This window comes from Capra hircus, chromosome 17 (assembly GCF_001704415.2).
Source record: "Capra hircus breed San Clemente chromosome 17, ASM170441v1, whole genome shotgun sequence".
Classification (NCBI taxonomy): Eukaryota; Metazoa; Chordata; class Mammalia; order Artiodactyla; family Bovidae; genus Capra; species Capra hircus.
In genome coordinates this window covers 65,827,338-65,855,287 of record NC_030824.1, presented here as the reverse complement: position 1 = coordinate 65,855,287, position 27,950 = coordinate 65,827,338, and the positions used below count along the sequence as shown (strand labels likewise).

The 27,950-nt window shown below is 45.4% G+C and overlaps 1 protein-coding gene across 2 annotated transcripts in view; it reads left to right on the top strand.

Moving 5' to 3' along the window:
- TMEM154 (transmembrane protein 154) overlaps window positions 526-27,950 on the top strand; it is a 51,575-nt gene continuing 24,150 nt past the window's right edge. Inside the window, exons 1-3 of one of the 2 annotated variants that reach the window (XM_005691172.3) lie at window positions 532-727; window positions 24,847-25,104; window positions 25,195-25,233. In XM_005691172.3, the coding sequence (XP_005691229.1) occupies window positions 640-727; window positions 24,847-25,104; window positions 25,195-25,233 (385 nt within the window). In that variant the 5' untranslated portion in view covers window positions 532-639. Of the gene's footprint in view, window positions 728-24,846; window positions 25,105-25,194; window positions 25,234-27,950 lie in introns of both variants that reach the window. The other variant, XM_018061601.1, reaches the window with a different exon arrangement.

The following is a 27,950-nucleotide window of genomic DNA, read 5'->3' as shown; positions in this document are numbered from 1 at the left end:
GAAGGGTTGGCCTGTTCCTGGCTGGGCACAGTTCCTGATGGCACAGGTGTCCCTGCTGAATGGGGTCCAATGTGGTAGCCACTAGCCACAAAGAGTTACTTAAATTTACATTAATGAAAACAGAAACTGACTATTCAGTGCTCACCAGCCCTATTTCGAGTGCTCAGCAAACTATGTAGCTAATGGCTACTGTACTGGACCACATGGATTCAGAACATTTCCATCATCTCAGAAAGTTCTACTGGAGTGCGCTGCTCTAGACTCTAGGCAGAACGGCACGCTGACCTGGGGATGGAGGAAAATCACAAACCCAGAAGGCGTGTGGTCCACGCCCCCCAGCCCCAGATCCTGAGCGACATCTGAGCGCAGGACACTGCTCCTACCGGGGCGATATCAAAAGGCGGGGCCCACGCGGGCCGGGGTGGGGAGAGGCCTTGCGAGGCGTGTTAACTGAATCAGTGCTTGAAGAGCAACTTCTCTTTTGCAACTCTTGCTGGTCTGACAGGCTCCTACAGAATTACATCACTTCCTAAAAAACAGGCAAACACCTCTCCTTCAAGTTAGCACCGACCCAAACAAGCAGGAAACAGGAAATGTTCACGTTTCAGCGGGACTGACACTGCGCGCAGCAGCATCGCGATGCCGGGGCGCGCGCCCCCCGAGGCTCCGCGCGCCGCCCTTTTCCTCGCCGCGGTCCTCGCGTCCCTTCCCACCCGCCCGGCGCAGGGTAAGCACCCCTCGGCTTTCCACTCCCGGCGAGGAGGATGAGGAAGGCTTGTCTGGTACCCGAGGCTACAGATCTCTGCCGGGGAGCGTAACACTTAGAAAAAACTAAGCCTTACTGTGAGAAAAGTGGAGGAAAGTCTAGCTGTCTTTTTGTGAGGGGGAGGAGGGAGGAGGGACTTGGCTTCGTTCGCTGCCGGCTGATCCAGCTGCAGTTCGCTCCTGGAATTTAAGCTCCCCGCAGTCTTTGTTTTCCAAGATGTAATTTACCGGTCCCAGTCATTTACCGGCTTTAATGGGCATATTAAGAAAATGATCAACTCTCTGGCAGTTCCTGGAAAAGACCGTTTCAATCAGCTGAAACAGAGAAATCATGAATTAACTTTTAGTAATGTGGGCCGAGAAGTCTGCTGGTTCCAAAAAGTCCTGGAAAAACTGGGCTATGGAAATTTAGGGCTGGAAAGTAGACTAAAGAAACACCACAAGTTTAAAAAAAAGAAAAAGTAAGCAGGAAATTGTCTGAGCAATCCCCAGGCATCCATTCCAACTTGTAAGGTCTTTCATCAGCTTTCCTTTGATCTTGTTACCTTGGGAGAGATTTTCTTTGCGTGGATTGTGACTAATGAAGCTTTGTTTTTAAAAAGTTATGTGATTGTAGTGAATCAAAGGTATCAGAAAAGACAAAGTATTAAATCTCCTAGTGTTGAGCTAAGAGCAGCAATTGACAGTTGCTACAACCAGCACAGTCACTCGGTTGCTTCTTACCCTTGGGTGGATTCGCTCTTGGGTAAGCAAACTAGCTGCAGGTGGTTCCTGTCGGTGGACACCTCCTGCTGCTAGCGGAGAACAGTATTGGGCTCACAAGGAAGGTTCTCAAGCTGAGGTTCTTTAAATAGGATGTGGGGAGGGGCATCAGACACTACTAACAGACAAGTAACCTCCTGGAGATTAGAAGTCAGCACACAGCCACCCCGCCCGGCCAGTCTCCCTTTCCCTGGGTGTTCCCAGCATGGCCCCTAGCGTTCCAGGTGGAGACTGGAAAGGCCAGCCATTCCAACTGGAGGGAGATTTGGTTGAAATTGAGGTTCATGTTCAAAATGAGTTTGGGTGACACTGAGTTTTTAATGCATAAAGTTTTGGAGCAGGGGTGCTGTGCGCTTAGTCACTCAGTCGTGTCCGACTCTTTGTGACCCCATGTACTTGGCCCACCAGGCTCCTCTGTCCATGAGGATTCTCCAGGCAAGAATACTGTAGCGGGTTGCCATGCCCTCCTCTGGGGGATCTTCCCAACCCAGGGATCAAACCCAGGTCTTTCGCATCGCAGGCGGATTCTTTATTGTCTGAGCCACTCCCTTCCCCATTTGGAGCAGGAAGGGAGCTTAAAGATGATGCTCAAACTATACTGAGTGTTTAGCTGTGCTGGAGGTGTAGCTGTACTTGGGGTACAGATGACAGAACTGAGAGGAGAAAGGTAAGACCCACTGCCAATCATCTTTCCTGACTTGGACTCCAGGGTCTTTCCTCTGCAGCCAGGGAATCCACCATGACCCCTGCTAAAACCTCTGGACCACATTCCTTTCCCTGACAGACATCCCTCAGCACCCATGGGAGCAGGGCCCAGCTATCCTTCTTCCCCGCTTTTAACTCTCACTGCTACCACACTTGCCTCAAACAGGCTCCTGACAGTGATATTTAACCTTAGCTGAGTAGTTTTCTTGAGCAGCTGAAAATGATGGAATCAAAGTATTTGCAATTCAGGAGCTGTCTCTGGGGTCTGTATGTAATCAGTGACCCTTCCCTTCACAGAGGTGGCTCCTCATTCGTGGCCCCTGGCCTCTCCCTGCAATCTCCTTTCCACAGCATCTCCTTGAGTCTCTCCTGCTCCCCCGCCGCAGCCCCTCAGTCACACGAAATGGCGTGTGTGTTCCAGGCCTCTGTGGCTTTGGCTACAAGTGATGACAGGTTCCTTTTTTTTTTTTTTTCCTACAAGTGGATGCCTATGTAACCTTAAAAGGCTCAGACTGAATGTTACCTCCTTATTGGTGTCTGTCTCACTGCCCCTTCTGTGGCACCTTGCCTATTGTGCCCCCATAGACCTGCTGTTGCTGCTGCTGCTAACCACTTAGGATCATACCCAGGCCTCCCTCCAGGCTGTGAGCACCTCCAGGGAAAAGAAAATTTCCTTTTGTTCATCTTTGATTTCCTCAAATCTTGTAAAGGGTCAGCATAAATTAGGAATTCGGTGGTTGTTGAGAAATACTGAAATCATCCTATAGTGGGTGTGAGACTGATCACTAAAACTGATGAGCTCCTGAAGGCAGGTAACGGTAGGATGTCAGGAGAAGGACAAGGTGAAAAGCTGCATTTGAGGGGAGCACAGGGCTTGTCTGGGTCAGCCCACCCTCACTGGGCTCTGTCTCCATTTTCAGTGCCTGAAAATGCAAAAAGGCCCACTTGCAAGCAGCTGGATAATCAGAGCGTATTACTTTGAGATTCGCCAAGGGAAAGGCTGTTCTTAATTAAGGACTGAATGAATACACATTGTAAAATTGAGTAAGATAGACATCCTTTTGAGGGGCTCCCCTATGGCTCAGCAGTAAAGACTCTGCCTGCCAGTACAGGAGACATGGGTTCAATCCCCGGGTCGGGAGGATCCCCTGGAGGAGGAAATGGCAACCCACTCCAGGATTCTTGCCTGGAGGATTCCATGGACAGAGGAGCCTGGTGGCTACAGTCTATGGGGTTGCAAAGAATCAGGCACAACTTAGCTACCAAACAACAACAACGTATCCTTTTGGGCTAATGGTGTCTAAGTGTCAGGCTGCATGCATGCTAAGTCGCTTCAGTGTTGTGCAGGTGATCTTCCCGACCCAAGGAGCAAACCCGCGTCTCGTGCTTCCTGCACTGCAGAAAGGTTCTTCACCACTAGCACCACCTGGGAAGCCACGTGTCATAGCTGTGTCTAAATATTTCCTTGAATTCTTCCAAAAAAAAATCACAGAGGTGTTCGGTAGAAGAATGCAGTCTACCGAACAGCCTGATTCCCCTTTGCAAGCATAATCCAGGTTTATCTCAAATCAAACGGGTGACATTATCTAATACCTGCAGTTACCTGAGACCAGCATCGTTACTGCTGAGTCAGCGTCTTTTAATCTTGTTTTACGTAGATATAGAGCTTGGTGCAGAATGGATTACTATCTCAAGTGAAGTCATCCACTCAGAAGTCACCAGGGGAGAAATGAGAAAATACCTTTTCTGGGATTTTGACCAAACAGATGAGAACAGTTAAAGTATAGCTCTGGGCCTAGGGATCTTGGCCAGTGTAGGATGCTAAGAAAGTTCAGAATGAAGGCAGCGTTCTGCCTGTGGGAGGAAGGGCCACCTTGTTCCTTATCCTGTGTCCGGCCAGTGTCAGCTTAACACTATCAGAAAGTTCAGAGCAACTTCCCAGATACCAAAAGCATGGGGTTTATTAGCTGCTAAAAGCAGAATAGTGTTAATGTTAGTGTTAGTCGCTCAGTCGTGCCTGACTCTTTGCAACCCCATGGACTGCAGTCCACCAGGCTCCTCTGTCCATGAGATTTTCCAGGCAAGGATACTGGAGTGGGTTGCTATTTCCTTCTCCAGGGGATCTTCCCAACCCAGGGATCGAACCCGGGTCTCCTGCACTGCAGGCAGATTCTTTACTGACTGCAGAATGGTCTGCAGAAAAAAAGAACTGAGAGGCATGGAGCAGGAAGAAGGCAGCTATAAATGTTCTGATGGCCAAAGTTAAACACTGGGTTTGATGGAGAGGACTGGGAGGTTTTCTGGGCTGTTTCAGAAGAGTAAGGATCATGTAAGGATTCATCATATAAGGATGAACCTTGAGAAGGGGAGAAAGAATAGAAGAAAGTACTAGTTGCATAAATGAAACTAAACTTTCTGAAGCTGTTCTTATTTCAGTGACTGTGGCCGCCACGTGCTATTTCCTGGGACAGTCCCAGTTTCAAATACTACTAATGATGATGGCCAACAGAGATAGCGTTCAGTATATGCCTGTTCTGAACACTACATATACCAGCTCATTTGATTCCTTTAACAAATGTTATATAGTGGGTATTATTATTGCTGTTTTTCAGAGGAGAAACTGAGGCACAGAGGGGTTAAGTGACTTGCCCGAGGTCACACAGCTAAGTAGTGTATCTGAGTAAGGTTTAGCCTCATGAGTCCATGCTCTGGCAAGACGCCATATTGCCTCTGGGTTTTCAGGCTCTGCCAGACTGTGTGTGTGAGTTTCAGGTCTGTCTCTGGTGCCTTCCTGACTGTGTAGGTGCGTCACCTCAACTGTTGGCTGGGCTCTAAGACGGTCACACTTGGGGCTGTGTGTGTTTGGTTGGACTGGAGGCGGGCTCACAGGAAAAGGGACAGAGGAGTTGGGTTGAACTTTGGCCTGTGGAGGGGAAGGGAGGGGCCGAAAGGTACAGGGTAAGCAACAGAGAATCTGAAGTTAGTACAGTTAAGACCAGAAGCAGGAAAAACAGAATGTTGAAGTCACCGGGTAAGAGGCTACAGGGTATGAGAAGCAGGGAGAGGGACGCACAGCCTTCGTCAGGCGTCAGGTGGAGTCTCTGTGGGAGAACCCTGCTGAGATCCGATCCCCCAGGAATCAACCAGCCCTGGGGGCAAAGAGAGGAAAAGCAAGCAGAGAGAGATTTATTAAGGCTTGAAGTCCTTCTGTGTCTAAAGCCAAACCCAGGAGACCAGAGGAGGGCAAGACGTTGGCTGGGATGGGCTCAGTTCTGTAAAGCAGCCTGCGATCTGCCTGCCTATGTATGCTTTGCGCCACCCTCAGCTGCCGGCAAAGGTGTGGAGAAGCCGGAGCCCTGCGCCACCCGTGGGAGGGCAGATTAATGCAGTCATCTCCTGTCGCCTGCTGCCGAAGCTTGTCATTTCAAGAAAATTCGAGAATATAGAATATTCATAAGGATATATGTGTGTGTATACATATATATATATGTCTTGGTTTTATTTTTTCTTTATGTTCTTTATTCCTTCTTTTATGTCTTTTAAACATGTTATTAACTATTTGACAGTTTTTGTCTGACGTTTATGCAGATCTAATCTTGTTGTATCTGTCAACTCCCATCATGATGGACATCTTGGGGGCACCGAGGGCAAAACCCAGCACGCAGAGCTGGGCCCACCCTATTGAACAGAACTTCGACTTTTCTGATCCTGTCATCAAGCTACTGTAAATACTTTCACAGCACAACCGCAGTCCTGTTACCGCAAAATAGGGTTTGGAAAAACTCAGACAGGGATGTGCACGGGGCTTGAGGAGAGTAGGGGCTTGGACCTGAGGCTTAAACCCCAGCCCTTGGGTGTGGAGGGAGCAGCCCCCAGGGGTTGGCCTCCAAGAGCTGTGTGAGGTGCCAAAACCTCGTTAAAGGGGCAAGCCAGTAACTAGAAGCAGGTGAGCAAAGAGACTGCCAAGGAGCACGGAGCAGACAGAACCAAATTCACAGCCGGGCCATGGGCCAGGGGTCCACAGTGTCAGGATGATGGTGAGGTCAGCCTAGGGGAGGCACTCCTGACTTTGACCTTTGCCAGAATCACTGCAGCTGCTTTTCTTTTTTTCTTTATTTTTTACAACCATGACCTGGTGTTTAAGCTTTAACTTTTGACCCAGTGGGTGGACTGGAACCCCTGAAAGCACTATAGAACTGCTGATATCCCTGTGGGGTTCTGGGAAGTCCCCGTAGGTAGGTAGGTATGGCTGTGAATTTAAATTTCCTCTACAAGCTGTTGTTTGCTTTCTCCATGTTTTCTGGGCCCTGGGGATTGCCTTGCTTTTTTGTGATTTCTTTATACATTCAAGAAGTTTCTTATATAGCCAGTCCCCTACGTACAAACCTTCAAGTTGCAAACTTTCAAAGATGCAAACTTGTGTTCTGTCATCGTCAGGCATGAGTGAGATTGCAGCTTGCCCTCCATCTCCTATCGCTGACAATCCTCCAGCTCCACCATCTTCCACCTCCTCTCCCTCCACGAGTCAGTAACTCTTCTTGCCTGTTCACTTGATGGCAGCTCCAGTATGCCAGCTACTGTACTGTAATGTGAGATTAAAACCATTTATTTTATTCTGTGTTTGTTTTTTATGTATAATTTGTGTGAGAAAATATTATAAACATTACAGTAAGTACTATATAGCTGTTTGTGTTAGTTGGGTACCTCAGCTATTATTTGTGTGAAAAAATATTATAAACATATTATAGTAAGTACTATATAGCCGTTTGTGTTAGTTGGGTACCTCAGCTAATTTTGTTGGACTTATGAACAAATAGGACTTATCAATGTGCCCTCAGAATGCTCTTGTTCGTATGGAGGGGACTTACTGTATTTCATTTGTATCTCTAGGTATTGAATATTGGGAGAATTTTTCAGGTTACTTACTATATGAGATTATTGGAAAAGGAAACCATTCTAGGGAACAATTTGGAAACATTTAGCCAACTGAAGATGCTCATACCCTTATAGCTTCAACAATCCGCTCCTAGGCATCTACCCCAGACCACTCACAAATGTATAGCAAAGAAGTATGGCCAAGAACGTGGAGTATAGCCTTGTTGGTAAAAATGGAAAAAATAGAAACAATCTCAATGTCTATTAACACAAGAAAAATATAAAGTACTTGATATAGAATGAGATAGCATAGAGTAGGTAAATTTAATGAACTGTAGCCAAATGTATAAAGATAAATCAGTCTCAAATGTACTGTTGACCAAAAAAAAAAAAAAAAAGAAAAGAAAAGTCACAGATTATTATGCACAGAATAATTATATTTATTTAAAGTTTTAAAAACACTCCAAGTTCTGCTTCTGTGGCTTAGGGACACAGGCATATCTGAAAAGTGTGGGATGGATGCATGCTGACTTGACAGCAGTTAACCTGAATGAGATCAGGGGAAGGAGGCTTCAACTCTATTTACAGTGTTGTGTTTCTTTCAGAAAAAGCACGGCGGTCTGGCAAACCAGGCCTCATGGCCCCAGTTCAGCAATCATCCTGTTTTTTTCCAACCCTCGAGCTAAGGCTGTTCTTTAATGGTTATCTAAAAACAGGTAATAGCCTCTATTTGGCCTCTTGGCCCACAAGGTCTAAAACCTTTACTCTCTGGCCCACTAAGAAAAAGTTTGTCAGCGCCTGCTGTAGTCATTATGGAGAAATAGAAGAGAATCGGGGTGGGTCCCCTGTTATTTGTCATATTGGTTTCTGTTCTCTTCAGTAGGTGAATGTTCATAATGAAATCTGTTCTGTTCGGTAGGTGAATGTTCATAACGAAAGTGAGTTCTTTCCCAGCTCCCGGGGGCCCCTGCTGGCCGTCCGCCCTCTCTTCTTTCCATGGCTTCCCGTCTCTCTGAAGACAGCCAGCACATCTTCATTTTCCCCCGTCCATCCATCTTTCAGCCCCCTGTGATCTGGCTGCCGGGGCAAGCGCAACACTCAGCCGCGCTACCCCAGTCCGCAGCGCCTCCTGACAGCTGAACCCAAAGGGCCCATTTCCGTCTTTATCTCCGGTTTCTCTCCGTAGCCCTTAGCGTAATTAATCCGTTATTGAAAGCCTCGCCTTCCGAGGCTCTTACGAGGTCCTTTTCTTCTTGGTCTCCTACGAGTCTGGTTGTTCCTTTCAGGTTTGGGGTTGCGATCTTTCTCTTCCACCTGTTCCCTTCATGTTTTTCTCTTCTCCTCTCACTCCTTCCGTCATTTCAGGGCCACGTCTTCCATTTTCTTGGCTTCCTTCCTTGGCTGATGATTTGCCCCGTATCACTTCCGGTCAGGTCTGAAGGCCCAGCCCCAGTCCTGCATTTTGATCATCTGTCCTCCTTGGAGGTGTCCCAGGGGCCTTGGGCTCAGCCTGGCCAAAACAGAACTCTTTCTCTGCTCCCTGCTGGTTTAGGCCCTTCCTAGCTCTCACCTAGGGTACGTTATCAACTTCTTAACTAGTCTTCTTGGCTTTGTCTCCTCTCCAACTCCATTTCATATAACCTCCAGAGTGACGCTTCTCTAACAAAAACGTGATAATTTTTCTCTTGTACTTACCCCTTCAGTGGTTTTCCATTTCCTTTGGATAGACTCCAGTCTCCCTGGCATCATCACAAGGCCCTTTCTAAGCTTGTGCTGACCTCCTTTCCTGCTGGACCCTTCCCACCACGCATCCTGTGATACAAGTACTTGAATGTGCCGAGCTCTGTTGGGCCACGGAGTCTTTCCTTAGCGGTGCTTCAGCTGAATGCCTTTGTAGCCATCACTGCTTGACAAATCCTGAGATTCGATTCAGTGATCACTTCCTCTGTGAAGATCTCCTGAATCCCCCCGCCCCAATGCAATGAGTGTCTTCCCCTCCCGAGTCCTCATGATGCTCTGTACCCAAACCTGTTACAGCTTTTATGAAACTGTCATGTGACTATTAATTTGAATGCCGTTGTCCCTGCTGACCCACCGCTTCCCTGGGAAGTGGTCTCATTCACCTTTATGTCCCAGAATAGGGTTTGGTGCCTAGCAGGGACATGAATGGTGTGAAATTTATTCAGCCACCCAAGACATACTCTCGTTTCTGACAAAGTTATAATCATTTCAATAATGCAATATGGTGAAAACTGGATGCTTGTGATTTTTTGGTTAATCCAGTTTTATTTTATTCTAAAATGTTAACTCTCCAATCGTTTGGTCTGGGAATAGTTCAGGTCTGGCTCCTCAAACCAAACAGGCCATAGCTATTCTTCCCTCCTCCTGTGGAGAAAGCTACGTGGCTGCATTAGTGAATAGTTCCGAGAACGCCTTCTGTCCACCTCCCTCTCAGAATATGGAGGGAAGTTCAGGAGAGAAGCATTGAGCGGCATGACAATTTGCAGAAAATCCAAGTAGTTACAGAAGTGCTTTTGGAAAAAAAAATGGAACGTATAAGTTTCATAGACATGAAATTTCAAGCCAGTAAGAACTGATTTGAAAACTTGAAAAAAAAAGTATGTAACATAAAAAGGATGGAAGAGTCTGCTGCAGGTGCTTGAGGACATCACAGAAGGACTTCCTGAGAAGTTAAAGAGGTGGTTGGAACGGAGGGCTACCCACCAGAGTAGGGTCTGATGGGTGGTAGTATTTTTTTTTCCCCATAAAATAAAACCAATTAATTTAGTTTGTTTTTGAAATCTGAATTTTTTCTATAGTCTTTATTTTATATGTATTAAAACCATCATTATTATTTCCTATTTCCCCATTCCATTGTGGTTTTCAGAAACAGGAGCCCAGTAATTAGTAGGATTTGCTGATTTTTTTTTTCACCTGACATCACTGTTTATTAATTTAAAATCTATTTATTCTTTTCTAAAAATTATGCTTATTTGTCTACGATAAAGATGGCTAGCCTAGTGGTAAAAAAAAAATCCACCTGCAATGCAGGAGACCTGGATTCAGTCCCTAGGTTGGGAAGATCCCTGGTGAAGGGCATGGCAACCCACTGTAGTGTTCTTGCCTGGAGAATCCCATGGACAGAGGAGCCTGGCGGGCTACAGTCCATGGGGTCGCATAGAAATGAACATGACTGAGGCGACTTAGCTTGCCTGCACGCAAGATGGGCAGATTTAGCAAATAATATAAAACACTCAGATAGATATAAATTAAAAAAAATTTTTAGTATAACTATACCCATGTACTTTATTGTAAGTATACATATAAATATTACATATTAAAAAATTATTTGTTGTTTACCTGATATTCAAATTTAACAGGTGTCCCATATTTTATCTAGTAACTCTATTTATGATTAGATGACCTTTTGCTAAGCAAAGACCACTCCTATTTTGGTGCATCACTAAACCCAGAGACATATTGACTATGTAGCCAGTTAACAAATATTAGAAGAATATTTAAACTGAGTCCTAGATCAGTCATTCAAATAACAAGGAATTATCACTAAAAAAAAAAAAACCAAAGAAAAAACCTTGGTGATGAAGTAGAAGTAATCAGGACTGCAAGGGTGGATCAACTTGAAAGCATATTTTGACGTAATTAGTCTCATTAAAAGCAAAGTGAGAAAAAAGTCATAGGGTATATTAATAAATGCAGAAAAGAGGTGGACAGAAGAGAGTGGCGCTAGCACATCAGAAGGCCACCAGCAGTACTAAAACTCTGAGGGGGCTTCTCTGGTGGCTCCGTGTAAAGAACCCATTTGCCAGGGCGGGAGACACGGGTTCGATCCCTGGGCTGGGAAGATCCCACATACTGCAGAGCAACGAAGCCCGTGAGCTCCAGAGCCCAGGGGTCGCAGCTTCTGAAGCCTGCCTGCCCTGGAGCCCATGCTCCAAAACCAAAGAAGCCACCACAGTGAAAAGCTGCAGCACCTCCAGAAACAGTAGCCCCTGCTCTCTGCAGCAACAGCGACCCAGCACAGCCGAAAATAAATCAATAAGATTCTAAGAAAAGACAGGCAGAATTGTAATAAAAATAGTGATTATGACCAACCTGAATACTTTTCCATCACTTAAGAATCTTTAAAAAAAATTTTAAAAATACTTTTCACACTGCTGTGTATAAAACAGATTATAAGGACCTACTGTAGAGCACAGGGAACTCTGCTCTGTATAACCTGTATGGGAAAAAAATCTGAAAAAGAGCTGGTATATGTGCATGGATAACTGACCCACTCTGCCGTACGCCTGCAACTCACACAGCATTGTCAATCAACCATACTCCAATATAAAATATTTTTTTAGTTACTTTTGTATGTATCATCCCACTGATGATAGGAAGAAATTTTAAACGTTAGAAGTGTATTCCGTGTCATATAAATATATACATTTCTTTAAACAGGCCAGGATAAGATGAAAGGTACTCAGATGGTCAGAAATGTCGCTTCCCAGGTGAGTTAACTTCAAGCCAGAGACAACCTTAAGGTCTGGACACGTCTGCTTAGATACAAGTAAGCTTTCTTTAAACGAAGACACCAAATACAAAGTTTAAAATGGAAAAGACATCTGAGCACTGGGGGCCCTGTGGTGGGCATGTTTTCTGTTTTTTCTCTTTTCTGCATTTTGTTGGAGTATAGTTGATACACATGTTGGGTTAGCTTCTGGTGTGCAGCTAAGCAGTTCGGTTATACGTATATTCATTCTTTTTCAGATGCTTTTCTCATACAGTTTATCGCAGAACATCGAGTAGAGTTCCCCGTGCTATGCAGCAGGGCCTTGTTGATTATCTGTCTTATGTATAGTAGCGTGCATATGTTTACGCCAAGCTCCTGATTTATCCCTCACCCACCCTCACTCTCCCCTTTGGTAACCATGCTTGTTTTCAAAGTCTGTAAGTCTGCTTCTGCTTCTTAAACAAAAGTTCATCTGTGATACAGAGTTGGTTTCCACATATGAGTAGGCATGCTGTATCTGTAGTCATATGATAGGATGTCATAACCTGAGGGTAGATTGCAATCACAGGGCTGCTTCTCAAAGCAATGGGGTCAAGCACAGCCCAGCTTTGCAGGTGCCTTCCCAGAGCAGACTGTCGGATGGAGGCCTTCATCGATGACCTCCTCAGAATGAGCGAAAGAGACACTGGTTTCTTCCACGTGAGGCGCTGTGACCTTTGGTCATCTGATGGCTGAAGAGAAAGGGTATAGGAAACACAGACACTGCTTTACCCAGACTGTGGTGCTTACAGTCTGCCACTAACCTTCGCTGATTTTGCACTGAGTCTGTTCAACCAACTGTTTATTCTTCTTCAAGTATAATGTCAGAAAAAACATCCGGAGTGAATATTTTCACTTATTAAAAGTTGTCCAGTATGTAGTGAACAGAGCTTACAGAGGAATTAATAGTCCCTCCACCCCTAGCCCTGCTCCCCAGAGAGGGTTCACTCACTCGGACTTTATGGGGGGAACCCTAAGACACACCTGATTCCAAAACCAAAACCCACAGAAAGAAAACCCCAAAGGCTAGAAACGTGAAATCTCATCACTGGAGGTTCTTGTCTTTTCACCCAGTTCCTCTCATTTCCCAGTGTTTTCTTTAAAATTCAGATAACGTTTCTGAGAAAACTGCTGTAGATCCCTTTTCTGTCTCTAAGAACACACTGTGTGTGTTCCTGGAAGGGGGTTGATTGAAGAAGAAGATACCAGACTCTTGATAAAAAGGCGTGATGCCTGTCTAGCACTTTGCCTCCAGCTCATCTGGCCTTTCCCTAAACAGCTTTTCAATGAACGGCAGCCGCCCGGCAGACAGGGTCCCTGTGCTGTAGAGAGATGGGGGGCAGGACGGTGGAGGAGACAGCCGATAAACAGACAGGTACGGGGAGAAGTCACTTCAGATAATAAACAGTTCAGAGTACTATTTCAAAGCCAAGTGAACTAGAGAAGGGACTTGCCCATGCTGCCAATGGGATGCTGTCCCCGGCAGCCTCTGGTCCACGCCAGAGCCCCAACATCAAGGACGCGGTCTGTCCACTTGGCTTCAGTAACCCCAGCATCAGCACAGCCATCCTCCCCCACAGCCCGGCTGGGGCCTGGGGTGTCTGGCAATGCTTGTTCCTGTTTTATGCCCACTTTGCCCCTGACCACATCACAGTCAGATGTCACAGATGCTGAACAACTGATTAAAAAAAAAGATACCAGAGCTGAAGAGATAGACTCTTTGACAAGTACATACACAGGTATTTTTATTGTAAAGGTATAGTCAATTTACATTGTTATTTCAGTTCCAGGTGTACAGCATAATGGTCTAGTATTTTTATAGATTATACTCCAAGTATTACAAGATAATGGACTTCTCTGATAGCTCAGTTGGTAAAGAATCCGCCTGCAATGCAGGAGACCCCAGTTGGATTGCTGGGTTAGGAAGATCCGCTGGAGAAGGGATAGGCTACCCATTCCAGGATTCTTGGCTTTCCCTGTGGCTCAGCTGGCAAAGAACCTGCCTGCTGCTGGAGACTTGGGTTTGATCTCTGGGTTGGCAAGAGAAGAAGAGAAAGGCTACCCACTCCAGTGTTCTGGCCTGGAGAATTCCATGGACTGTATAGTCCATAGGGTCGCAAAGAGTTGGACACGACTGAGCCACTTTCCCTTTCTTCACTGTGTTGTACAGTATTTCTGTAGTGCTTATCCGTTTTATACAGTAGTCTGCCTCTCTTAACCCCATATCTCTAATTTGTCCCTCCCCACTTCAGTCTCCTCACCTGTAACCACTAGTTTGCTTTCTGTGTCTGTAAATCTACTTCTGTTTAGATTCCACGTATAAGCAGTATCATACAGCATTCTCCGTCTGACTTATTTCACTAAGCATCGTGTTCTCTCGGCCCATCCATGCTGCCACAGAAGGCAGACTTTCATCTTCCACGGCTGAGTGGCACCCACTGTCCGTATGTACCGCGTCGTCTTCACCTGTTCGTCTGGTGATGGACACCTGGATTGCTTCCATATCTTGGCTGCTGTAAATAGTGCCGCTGTGAAGACTGGGATACACGCATCTTTTTAAATCAGTATTTTCTGAATATATACCCAGGAGTAGGATTGCTGGCTCACACGGTAGTTCTATTTTTAGTGTTTTGAGAACATCTCATATTGTTTCCCACAGTGGCTGCATCAAGGCACGTTCCCACCAGCAGTGTAGGAGGGTTCCCTCTTCTCCACACCCTCGTCAACATTTGTTATTTGTAGACTTTTTGATGATGGCCCTACCAACAGGTGTGAGGTCGTATCTCATTGTGGTTTTGATTAGCATTTACCTAATAATTAGTGACATTGAGCATCTTTTCTTGAGCCTGGTGGTCATTGTATGTCTTCTCTGGAAAAGTATCTCCAGGTCCACTGCCCGTTTTCTGATTGGCTTATTTGTATTTTTGATATTGAGTTGTGTGAGCTGTTTATATATTTTGGATATTAATCCCTTGTCAGTCATATCATTTGCAAATATTTGCAAATATTTGCACATTCTGTAGATTGTCTTTTTGTTTTGTAGGTGGTTTCCTTTGGTGTGCAAAAACTTTTCCGTGATTAGGTCCTATTTGCTTATTTTTATTTCTTTTGCCTTGGGAGACAGATCTAAAAATATATTGGGGTGTATTCTGAAATCTGGGAGGGCTTGCTTCCAGCTTTGTTCTTTTTCTTCAGGATTTCTTTCATGATTCTGGGTCTCTTATGGTTCCATACGAATAGTAGGATTAGTTGTTCTAGTTCTGTGAAAAATGTCATGGGTATTTTGATAGGAATTGCATTAAACCTGTAGATTATTTTGGGTAGCATGGCCATTTTAGTAGTATTCATTCTTCCAATCCAAGAGTATGGGATATCTTTCCATTTCTTGGTATCATCTTCAATTTCTTCCATCAGTGTTTTATAGCTTTCGGTGTATCGGTCTTTCACCTCCCTGGTTAAGTTTATTCCAAGGTATTTTATTCTTTCCGATGCAATTTTAAACAGGATTTTAAAAAACTTTCTGATAGTTCATTCTTAGTGTATAGAAATACAACAGTTTTCTATATATTCATCTTGTATCCTGAAACTTTGCTGAATTAATTTATTAGTTCTGATAGTTGGGAGCTGGAGGCTTTAGGGTTTTTATATAAAGTATCATGTGATCTGCAAGTAGTGACAGTTTTATTCTTTCCTTCATATTTCAATGTCAGAATGCACCTTATTAATTTGGCTCCCAAAGACGTCTTTCTCTGTAGGGTTCTCCAGTCGTCTTTGAAGCGAATAGACTGTCTTCATGAATAACAGCAAATTAAAGTTAATTGAATGATGATTTAACTCAGTAATTTTCAACCCAGCGTAAATGCTTAATGGACTCACCTAGGGAGCTTCAGTAAGACACCTTTGCCCAGGCCACGACCTCGGCTGTCCTCAGGAGCCGGTTTCGAGTGGACCTTAAACAGCACCAGGCGCTGTCAGTGTGCAGTGAGTGCTGTGAGCAGCCGTGGGGGTGACTGATAGCTAAACTCAACCCCGTGAGGTTGTCTGTGCCACTCAGACCCCTGGGTCTCAAGGTGTGGCCCCCAGACCAGCAGCATGAGCGTTTTACTAGAGGTCAAAGTTCCTGGTCCCATCCCGGACCTGCTGAGTCAGAAGCTCTGGGGACAACGTCTAGCCATGTGCGTTGGGTGGGGGGACCCTCCTGCTGATTCTGGTACACACTAATGTAGGTGGACCGCTGTGTGGGTAGTCCAGCGGTTACTTTTGCTTGAGGTGAGGTTTTAAGCTCTGGCATGATCTCTCTTGTTAATGCCTCTTAGTCACATAATAAGGCATGATTGTCACAGCTCTCTCTAGTGTATCCAGGCTAGGGGTTCTCAGAGGGTCAAGGCTCCAGTGATGCTTTTTAAACGACCATGTTCTTATGACACAGTGGGCAGCTGCTGGGAGCTGGGAATCCACCCCCCTGATTCTCCTCCAGTTCACCAAGAAGGAACATAGAGAAAGAGGGGTAGGCTGGGGAAGGTCAGGAGTGGACAGGGTTTGGAGCCTCGGTCCTCAAGCTTGGCTGCACACTGGAGTCTGTAAAGGGTACTGAGACCTGGGTTCAGACTGAATACCACAGGTATTCGGATGTAATGATTCGGGCTGGGCTGAAAGGTCCCCAGGTGGCTCTAATACTCCGCCGAGGCTGAGAAGCTGGAGGACGTCTCAGCTGGTTTGACCCTGCCTTCCTATGAATCTGGCTCTTTTCCGTAGACAGAGGTACAGGGTTAATGGAAAGTGGTAGACTTCTTGGGCTTGGTTTATTGAGCATCCTGAAATCCTAAATCAAGTTTCTCCACCGAGCAGGACAATATTTGACTACCTGATACCTGCTGTGTGTGTGTGCATTTCATTTCACTACCTGAATTATAAGATGGTTTCAACCATCTGTGTGTTGGAATCGACATAAGTGAAAGAACGGGGCATCTGACTGAGGTCCAGTATGCTTCCTGACATTCTGAGTTTAATAATATTCTCTCGCCAGTGTTATATTTTACATTGTAATACGAGTGTGGCAACCTTTCAGTTGCTATATAACACTTTTGTTTAAACTTTAAAAACGAGAGCTTGATTGTGCATTTGTTCCACTTTCAAAAAGAGAAGTTAGCGAGTTTGCGTCACCAGGAAGCAGAGTCACTTCCACTTGGGGACGAGGTGTGGGGCAGTAACAAGGGGGTGAGGTGCCTGCTTGGTTACCTAGCTCCCAGGCTCACCTCGGGCATTTTCCCCCTTTGCCCATGAATTAGGATCCCTCCCAGGGTCCTCGCCAAATGTCTGAGACACACATCCCACTGTGTTTGGATATTGTCAACAGTCTTTTGTGACTCTGTGCACTGTCCAGTTATCTGGTAATTTTAGGATTAAAAGTAAAATGAATATTGCAGCTTAATTTCATTGCTCAAATGACCATTCCCATCGTCTCCTTAATGCTCCATTTTGTGAGCAGAGAGAGAGATGGTGAAAAGATCGCCCTGGGGAGACTTTGCATGGGGGTCACAGGAGAGAACACGACCGAGCCCCCTGGAAGAGGAGAGTCCTTGCAGACCCGCGCTGAGTCCCCCCTCCTCCTCTCCAGCGCTGGCCAGGTTCAAGGTCACACCCGGAGCCCTGCCCACAGCCCTTCTGGTTTCAACAGCAAGTCCAGTTCTTTCTTCTGCTTTCTTCTCTTCTGCACTTTGCCGGTGGCTGCCTCTATCCCTTCCCAGGCTTGAACCTCTCTCTTTTTTTTCTGCAGCTTCTTCAGTTTTACACTCTGCCCCCACCCCCAGGCCACACCCCTCTTTTCTGAAATATGTCCTCTTGTAGATAGAAAGACAACAATAAAATAGAGAAGTTTTACTGGACAGATGAGTCTCCTGGGGAAGAGAGAATACATCAGTCTAGAGTGGGAAAACAGACTGGGCGGAGGAGGCCGGTGTGAAGGAGGCCCCTGTGGGACACACAGCGTCTTCACAGCTGGGATGCCTCTACCCTTCATGTGATCACTGTGGGGTGGGCCAGGCTGGTGGCCCCCTCTGGGGCCTTTTAGGAAAGGTAGAACTGGAGGAGAAAGAGGCTCTTTCCAGGCCCCACGACGCAAGAAGACGTCCATCCAGTCGGCGCTCAGCGCAGGGGCCAGCCCTGTACATAATGCAGGCGACGCGCTGCAGACTCACTTCTGGAAAGAGTGTGGGTTCGTCCATCCAGTCGGCGCTCAGCGCAGGAGCCAGCCCTGTACTTTATGCAGGCGACGTGCTGCAGACTCAATTCTGGAAAGAGTGTGGGTTCGTCCATAGTGGAGGTGGACCTCTGAGTTTCTAAAATGTTGCACTTTTACCCAAGAAGCATGGGATGGTAGGATGGCTCCCACAGGAACTCACCACTGACGGTTATGGGCCTGACCTGGTGTTTCCTAGAAAAGGCAAGGCGCAGGGGGCTGTCTGGGCCACACAGTGATCCACTGGGTTAAGAGTTACTCTCAGCCCACAGGTCACTGCTGTCATGCTTTGGGGAAATTCCCGACCTGCCCTCCTTGGCTCCACTCCCGCCCTGCTCTTGTGGCCTTGTCCCCCGTGTGACTTACTCCTGGCTAGGGGCTTGATACGTGGCCTGCCCCAGGTTTTCAGCTCCGCCTCTGAGGACATCTGATGCTCTTGGCACAAACTCCTGGGCTGATCCTCAATGTTTTCAGCTTTTCCATCAGAGATGCCCTGGGTACCAGCCCTTCCCCAACGTAGTTTCTGCCAGTCCTCACTGTGTGGGCACCGGGCTGGTGTTGTGGAGTAGATGTTAGGGCAGACCCCCAAGACTAGTTTGGTGCTGCACGCTTACCCTCTCCCCACTCGAGATGACGCTGCACACGAGCAAACGGACAGGTGTGCTGGTGCAACTGGGGCCACGGGAAACACAAACTTCCAAACACAAAGAAAGGACCCAAGTCCCCGTCAACAGGAATAGATGGCAATACAGCCAAATAATGGGAGGAAAAGGCAACTCTCCATATGCAGACATGGAATAATCCTCAAAATCTAGTCTTAAGTAGAAAAAAACGCAAGGGGCAGCACTCTATATAAACTTTGCTACCATTTGTGTTAAAAAAGGAAACAGGAAATGATACTTCTGCTAGTATATGCAGAGAGTTTTCTGGAAGGCGGCAGGAAAGCGTGGTTACCTCTGAGGAAAACTGAGCGGCTGAGGAAAGGATGTCGTGAAGTGTCCTCTGAACTTGGCGCTGTGTTTGCAATGCCTGGCAAAAAGTCAAACTGAAGACAAGATCAGTGCTTCCGAATCAACACGGAGATGTGGAACTAGAGGGGACCTTGGGGAGATAGAGACTAGCCTTAGAGTACAGATTAGAACATTTAGCCATTAACGGGATTTACCAAATTCCCATAATCTCTGAGTGAGTAGACCCCCACTGTCGTTGGCACCCACGCTCTAGGGAGGGCAGCCTCACAGCTCTGTGGGCCACTTGCACCCCTGCGTTCCCAGATGCACTTCTTTACAGTGACCAAGACGTGGAGACAGCCTCGACGCCCATCCCTGATGAATGGATAAAGAAGGCACGGGCTATCACTCAGGCACGGAAAAGAAGCAGATGCCACTTTCAGCAGCATAGGTGAATCCATAATGCAGATTGTCTATTGCCTTACGTGAAATAAATCAGAAAGCGGAAGACAAATATTTTATAATGTCACTTCCACATGGAATCTAAACCGTGACACACATGCACTCACGCGCAGAGAGACACAGACACACAGCCACAGGGCACAGGCCGAGGGTTGCCAAGGGGAGAAGGGGAGGAGGGAGGACTGGGACTGTGGGGTCAACAGACGCAAACCATTATATGTAGAGTGGGTAAACAATGAAGTCCCACTATACCGAATATCCGATGACAAGCGATAGTGGAAGAGAATGTATGTGTGTATGACTGAGTCACTCTGCTGCACAGCAGACATCAGCACAACATTGTAAAACAACTGTTCAGTTCAGTCGCTCAGTCGTGTCTGACTTTTTGTGACCCCATGGACTGCAGCACGCCAGGCCTCCCTGCCCGTCACGAACTCCTGGAGTTCACTCAAACTCATGTCCATTGAGTCGGTGATGCCCTCCACCCATCTCATCCTCTGTTGTCCCCTTCTCCTCCTGCCTTCAATCTTGCCCAGAATTAGGGTCTTCTCAAATGACTCAGTTCTTTGCATCGGGTAGCCAAAGTATTAAATTTCAGCTTCAACATCAGTCCTTCCAATGAATATTCAGGACTGGTTGGATCTCCTTGCAGTCCAAGGGACTCTCAAGAGTCTTCTCCAACACCACACTTCAAAAGCATCAATTCTTCAGCACTCAGCTCTCTTCACAGTCCAACTCTCACATCCATACATGACCACTGGAAAAACCATATCTTTGACTAGATGGACCTTTGTTGGCAAAGTAATGTCTCTGCTTTTCTAGGTTGGTCATAGCTTTTCTTCCAAGGAGCAAGTGTCTTAATTTCATGGCTGCAGTCACCATCTGCAGTGATTTTGGAGCCCCCCAAAATAAAGTCATCCACTTTCCACTGTTTCCCCATCTATTTCCCATGAAGTGATGGGACCAGATGCCATGATCTTCGTTTTCTGAATGTTGAGCTTTAAGCCAACTTTTTCACTCTCCTCTTTCACTTTCATCAAGAGACCTTTTAGTTCCTCCTCACTTTCTGCCATAAGGGTGGTGTCATCTGCATATCTGAGGTTATTGATATTTCTCCCGGCAATCTTGATTCCAGCTTGTGCTTCTTCCAGTCCAGCGTTTCTCATGATGTACTCTGCATAGAAGTTAAATAAGCAGGGTGACCATATATAGCCTTGATGTACTCCTTTTCCAGTGTGGAACCAGTCTGTTGTTCCATGTCCAGTTCTAACTGTTGCTTCCTGACCTGCATATAGGTTTCTCAAGAGGCAGGTCAGGTGGTCTGGTATTCCCATCTCTTTCAGAATTTTCCACAGTTTATTGTGATCCACACAGTCAAAGGCTTTGGCATAGTCAATAAAGCAGAAATAGATGTTTTTCTGGAACTCTCTTGCTTTTTCGATGATCCAGTGGATGTTGGCAATTTGATCTCTGGTTCCTCTGCCTTTTCTAAAACCAGCTTGAACATCTGGAAGTTCATGGTTCATATACTGCTGAAGCCTGGCTTGGAGGATTTAGAGCATTACTTTACTAGTGTGTGAGATGAGTGCAATTGTGCATATAAGTTAAATAAGCAGGGTGACAATATACAGCCTTGATGTACTCCTTTCCCGATTTGGAACCAGTCTGTTGTTCCATGTCCGGTTCTAACTGTTGCTTCTTGACCTGCATACAGGTTTCTTAGGGGCAGGTCAGATGATCTGGTATTCCCATCTCACAGTTTGTCATGATCCACACAGTCAAAGGCTTTGGTATAGTTGATAAAGCAAAAATAGATGTTTTTCTGGAACTCTCTTGCTTTATCGATGATCCATTGTCAATTTGATCTCTGACTTCTCTGCCTAAATCCAGCTTGAACACAGTTCATGTACTGATGAAGCCTGGCTTGGAGAATTTTGAGCATTACTTTACTAGTGTGTGAGATGAGTGCAATTGAGCGGTATTCTTTGGCGTTGCCTTTCTTTGGGACTGGAATGAAAACTGACCTTTTCCAGTCCTGTGGCCACTGCTGAGTTTTCCAAATTTGCTGGCATATTGAGTGCAGCACTTCCACAGCATCATCTTTCAGGATTTGAAATAGCTCACCTGGAATTCCATCACCTCCACTAGCTTTATTTGTAGTGATGCTTCCTAAGGCCCACTTGACTTCACATTCCAGGATGTCTGGCTCTAGAGGAGTGATCACACCATTGTGATTATCTGGGTCATGAAGATATTTTTTGTACAGTTCTTCTGTGTATTCTTGCCACCTCTTCTTAATATCTTCTGCTTCTGTTAGGTCCATACCATTTCTGTCCTTTATTGTGCCCATCTTGTATGAAATGTTCCCTTGGTAGCTCTAATTTTCTTGAAGAGATCTCTAGTCTTTCCCATTCTATTGTTTTCCTCTGTTTCTTTGCATTGATCACTGAGAAGGCTTTCTTATCTCTCCTTGCCGTTCTTTGTACTTCAATAACAGTTTTTAAAAAGAAATCCTGTGTATCAGTAGAACTGCCGGCATAAATATCAGAGTTATGCCACCGGGCGAGACATTTGAGACTGTTTCTTTGTTTGTATTGTGAACAATGAACTTGGGGAGATTGTCAGATGGTGCATATTTATCCTGGTACCAGCATACTCTATCAGCATCTAATAAATGACTGCTATTTATTATTTGCAGCTATCACAGTATTGTTTGGGGAGGGCAGGGTATGAGGAAGATTGTCACAGGAGTGTGTGAAGATGAAGACTTGCAGGGTAAAGAAAAAGCACACACAGAGAACCCTTGACTCATTTATTTAAATAATCGCTAAAGAATCAGAGAGAGTAAATGACGGTTGAATCGAAAACGTGTTAGAGTGCGTGTGCGGAGTACCGGGGGGAAATTTGACCCCAGAATGCCACTAAGAGCCGCTTGTCACCAGCCTTGTCACTTGTGCTAAGAAAGAAGTGTGCACAAGCCAGGACCATCTGTGAGCTTCTCCATTTCTCTCTCATGCCTGATTGTCCAACACCCTCATTGTTCTTGCTAGCTTTTTTCTTTTCCAATTCTCTCCTTTTCTGGGGCAACAGGTCAGATGTGACTCAGAGTGCTGAGTGTTCTACTGGGAACTTGTCTGCCTTCCGTGGAGAGGCTGAAGGACCCTGCCCTTCTGGGCAGTTCTGCTCACAGCCACCTGGCCCCAGGAACCCAGTGAGAGCCCTCCCCTCCCTCTGTGCCAGAAATCTGCCTGCTTGTGGGCTGAGGGGCAAGAGCGTGAGGCTCCCTCTCTCGGTCACTGCCTCATCATTTGTAATCATTCCATTCCTGCCTGGTGGGAAGGAAAGCACCATGTGAGGGTCCAAGCTCACGTTCTTCTCCCAGCCCTCCAGGGTTTAAATCTTCACTCCTCCACGACAACTTTGTGGGTGTGGGCTGGTTGTGTAACCTCCCTGCCCCAGCTGCTATCTGAAAAAATGATGGGAACAGAATGAGATAATCTGGGCACAAGGCAGAGGACAAGACTCGGCTTTCAGTAAATCATTTGTAAAAGTCAGTGTGAAGCAGTAGCAGTAGCAATAGCAGCGGCAGAAGGAAATGAATACAAAGGAGCTCTGGGTATTGGGGGAAGGTCCTCAGCGCCGACCTCAAAGAATGGGGCTGTGGTCACCAGCCACAGGCGTCTGTGTGCCACTGTCCCTGTGGCCCACCGTTCCCCTCGCGGCATACTGTCTTTGCTGGCCGAAGTTACCAGTGAAGAATGATGCTTGATTCACTAGTTCTGCGAACAGGGGGATATGTCCAATCTTTTAACAAATACATTATTGACTTACCTTATTTCAAAGACATAAATGTAGAACGAGGTCACTTAACCCTGAAGGCAGAAGTCAATAAATGGTAGATATTTTTTGAGCCCTGCTTTTGGTGTATACACACGAGGAATACCAGTTACTTAGCAGCTTGGAATTGATTCTGATTGTTTGGGATGGCATTGACTGATATGATTACTAAGTGGATCCCCTGGTCTTGGGGAAATGGAAGTGTTTATATAACTGAAAAATTAGATTGTGATCAAACAAATATTTTTATAAATGATTGTCATGCAGACATGTGGAGAGCTAAGGCCTAAGCTGGCCGTGCTGTGGCCAGTCGGTCATTCTCTGGGAGGTGGCCTAACCTGCAGTACTGAGCGTGGCTTCAGGCAGTGGACATCTTCATTTGAAGAGTGCCTTTCACCTTAGGAGGAACTTTCATATAAATTATCTCATTGTTGCAGCCTCAGCTAATATGCTCCTTTTCACAATGGGTCCCACCTGAATGATAAGCAATGCTGTAGAACCACGATGGGAGGAAAAGCCGACCATGGTCACAACAGAGCCAGGCAAGGCAGGATTTTTTCAAATAATCCCCTAGCTACTAGTCCTTTCCTGTCCTGTGATGAACCAAAGGATGGTTTTCCAATACAATCCAAAGTCCCAACAGAATAAGCCTATTAATAGGGCAGGTTCTAAAGAGTCATATTATGCAGTAAATTTAAATGTTGGTGCAGTTTCCTTAGTTTCTAAGGGAACATCCCCTGAGAATTTCACTTTACAAGAAAAATACACATGGTATTTTTAAAAACATCCATTTGTTTACTTTTGTCTGTGTTGGGTCTTTGCTCCTGCAAGGGCTTCCTCTAGCTGCGGAGGGCAGGGACTATGCTCTCTAGTTGCGGTGCACAGGTTTCTCATTGCAGTGGCTTCTCTCGTTGCGAAGCACAGGCTCTAGGGCCCGAGGGCATCAGCAGTTGAGGAAGTGGGCTCAACAGCGGCGTCCCCAGGGCTTAGAGTACAGGCTCAGGAGCTGTGGTGCATGAGCTTGGTTGCTCCTTGGCATGTGAGAGACTTCCTGGATCAGGGATCGAACCCGTGTCTCCTGCACTGGCGGGGGGATTCTCTACCCCTGAGCCACCAGTGAAACCCCCACGCATTGTGTGTTTATCTAGATCATTTCAGGATTTCTGTGAGATCATTTCAGAGGCAGACTCAGTTCCCTGCAGAACTGAGGCCTGACATTGACATTTGATCAGTCACCCCGATTTGAAAGAATTCATTTCCATTGGTAGGAAACCTTTTATTAAAAAAAAAATTAGGACACAGTCCATTTCCTTTACCTAAAAGTGTTATGTAATGAGTGCTTAACTCTCAGGAAGTTGGAATTTAGATTTATACAGAAATATTATTAGGATACCCTATAGGATATCCTGGAATATTGTGCTAGACACTGCCAAGCTTCTCAGTGCCCTTTGCTGAAGTGCCTCTGAACCACCTGCCTTTGTGGGAGATTTATCTCTGGCTTCTGATTCCACGTTGAATGTACTCCCAGCTTGAGCATCATTTATGTTCAATCAATACTCTGTGTCATGCTGAACTGGAAGACCAAATCCAGGGGATCAAGTTTCTCGCTGGATGCATGGAGGGGAAGTTTCAGATCATTGAAAACATACCGTACTAGCTTCGTCTCCATGACAGTCTCAATTTTGTATGTGTTCCCACAGGAGAGGAGGACACAGAACTGTCAGGAGACGTGCCCCCAGGCACGGAAGGCCTGGATGAAGAGTCAGAGGCTCTAAGCACACTTGCTTCAGTGACCACAGAACCTTACATCACCAGTATAAATTCTACCCTTGTTGATGAAGACACAGACCAGTTAGAGTTTATATTAATGGTGTTGATCCCAGTGATTTTGCTGTCTCTCCTGCTTCTATCAGCGATACTCCTTGTAATATACCATAAAAGAAAAAGGAATAAACAAGGTAAATATTTTGCCTGTTCTCATTTCTAGACAACTGCTCCATGTGTTCATGAATAATTGATAAAACACAATACTTTCTGCTTCCACACAGAGCCCTCTAGCCAAGGATCTCAGAGTGTTTTACAGACACGTGAGTATTATTCTAACACCTGCCTGGAGATGGGATGGGGTGGGCAAAGAAACTGAGATGTTTTTAAGTGAAGCAACTACATAAAATAATGAGTGATGACTTGTTTCAGTGACATTTTCCAGAATTTAGAAATGTCATATACCTTTCTATTTAAAATAAGAAACAGAAAATGCCTTCAGCCTAAACTGAAAATTAAAACACACAGCTTCCATCTCTGTATCTAACCTGGATGAGGGCCTTATGTAATTTGGGCCAGTGTTGGTTAGTATACTCAGTTGTGGATGTGACTGGTGATAGAAGCAAAGTCTGATGCTGTAAGGAGCAATATTGCATAGGAACCTGGAATGTTAGGTCATGAATCAGGGTAAATTGGAAGTGGTCAAACAGGAGATGGCTAGAGTGAACATTGACATTTTAGGAATCAGCGAACTAAAATGGGTTGGAATGAGTGAATGACCAGATGGTCATCACTCAGATGACCATTATATCTACTACTGTGGGGAAAAATCCCTTAGAAGAAGTGGACTAGCCATCATAGACAACAAAAGAGTCTGAAATGCAGTACTTGGAGGCAATCTCAAAAACGACAGAGTGATCTCTGTTCATTTCCAAGGCAAATCATTCAGTATCACAGTAATCCAAGTCTATGCCCCGACCAGTAATGCTGAAGAAGCTGAAGTGGAAAGGTTCTATGAAGACCTTCAAGACCTTCTAGAACTAACACCCAAAAAAGATGTCCTTTTCATTATAGGGGACTGGAATACGAAAGTAAGAGGTCAAGAAACGCTTGGAGTAACAGGCAAATTTGGCCTTGGAGTACAGAATGAAGTAGGGCAAAGGCTAATAGAGTTTTGCCAAGAGAATGCACTGGTCATAACAAACACCCTCTTCCAACAACACAAGAAAAGACTCTACACATGGACGTCACCAGATGGTCAACACCGAAATCAGATTGATTATATCCTTTGCAGCCGAAGATGGAGAATCACTATGGAGTCAGCAAAAACAAGACCAGGAGCTGACTGTGGCTCAGATCATGAACTCCTTACTGCAAAATTCAGACTTAAATTGAAGAAAGTAGGGAAAACCACTAGCCCATTTAGGTATGACCTAAATCAAACCCCTTATGATTATTCAGTGGAAGTGAGAAATAGATTGAAGGGATTAGATCTGATAGAATGCCTGAAGAACTATGGACAGATTCATGACACTGTACAGAAGACAGGGATCAAGACCATCCCCGAGAAAAAGAAATGCAAAAAAGAAAATGGCTGTCTCTGGAGGTCTTAAAAATAGCTGAGAAAAGAGAAGCGAAAAGCAAAGGAGAAATGGAAAGATATACCCATTTGAATGCAGAGTTCCAAAGAATATCAAGGAGAGAGAAGAAAGCCTTAGTGATCAGTGCAAAGAAATAGAGGAAAACAATAGAATGGGAAAGACTAGAGATCTCTTCAAGAAAATTAGAGATACCTAGGGAACATTTCATGCAAAGAAGGGCACAATAAAGGACAGAAATGGTATGGACCTAACAGAAGCAGAAGATATTAAGAAGAGGTGGCAAGAATACACAGAAGAACTGTACAAAAAAAGATCTTCACGACCAAGATAATCACAATGGTGTGATCACTCACCTGGAGCCAGACATCCTGGAATGTGAAGTCAAGTGGGCCTTAGGAAGCATCACTACGAACAAAGCTAGTGGAGGTGATGGAATTCCAGTTGAGCTATTTCAAATCCTAAAAGATGATGCTGTGAAAGTGCTACACTCAGTATGCCAGCAAATTTGGAAAACTCAGCAGTGGCCACGGGACTGGAAAAGGTCAGTTTTCATTCCAATCCCAAAGAAAGGCAGTGCCAAAGAATGCTCAAACTACCGCACAATTGTACTCATCTCACGTGCTAGTAAAGTAATGCTCAAAATTCTCCAAGCCAGGCTTCAACAGTACATGAACTGTGAACCTCCAGATGTTCAAGCAGGATTTAGAAAAGGCAGAGGAATTAGAGGTCAAATTGCCAAAATCCGTTGGATCATCAAAAAACCAAGAGAGTTCCAGAAAAACATCTATTTCTGCTTTATTGACTATGCCAAAGCCTTTGACTGTGTGGATCATGACAAACTGTAGAAAATTCTGAAAGAGATGGAAGTACCAGACCACCTGACCTGCCTCTTGGGAAATCTATATGCAGGTCAGGAAGCAGCAGTTAGAACTGGACATGAAACAACAGACTGGTTCCAAATTGGAAAAGGAGTACATCAAGGCTGTATATTGTCACCCTGGCTATTTAACTTATATGCAGAGTACATCATGAGAAACGCTGGGCTGGAAGAAGCACAAGCTAGAATCAAGATTGCCGGGAGAAATAGCAATAACCTCAGATATGCAGATGACACCACCCTTATGGCAGAAAGTGAAGAACTAAAGAGCCTCGTGATGAAAGTGAAAGAGGAGAGTGAAAAAGTTGGCTTAAAGCTCAACATTCAGAAAACTAAGATCATGGCATCTGGTCCCATCACTTCATGGGAAATAGATGGGGAAACAGTGGAAACAGTGACAGACTTTATTTTTTTGGGGCTCCATAATCACATGGTGACTGCAGCCATGAAATTAAGACACTTGCTTCTTGGAAGACAAGCTATGACCAACCTAGACAGCATATTCAAAAGCAGAGACATTACTTTGCCAACAAAGGTCCATCTAGTCAAAGCTATGGTTTTT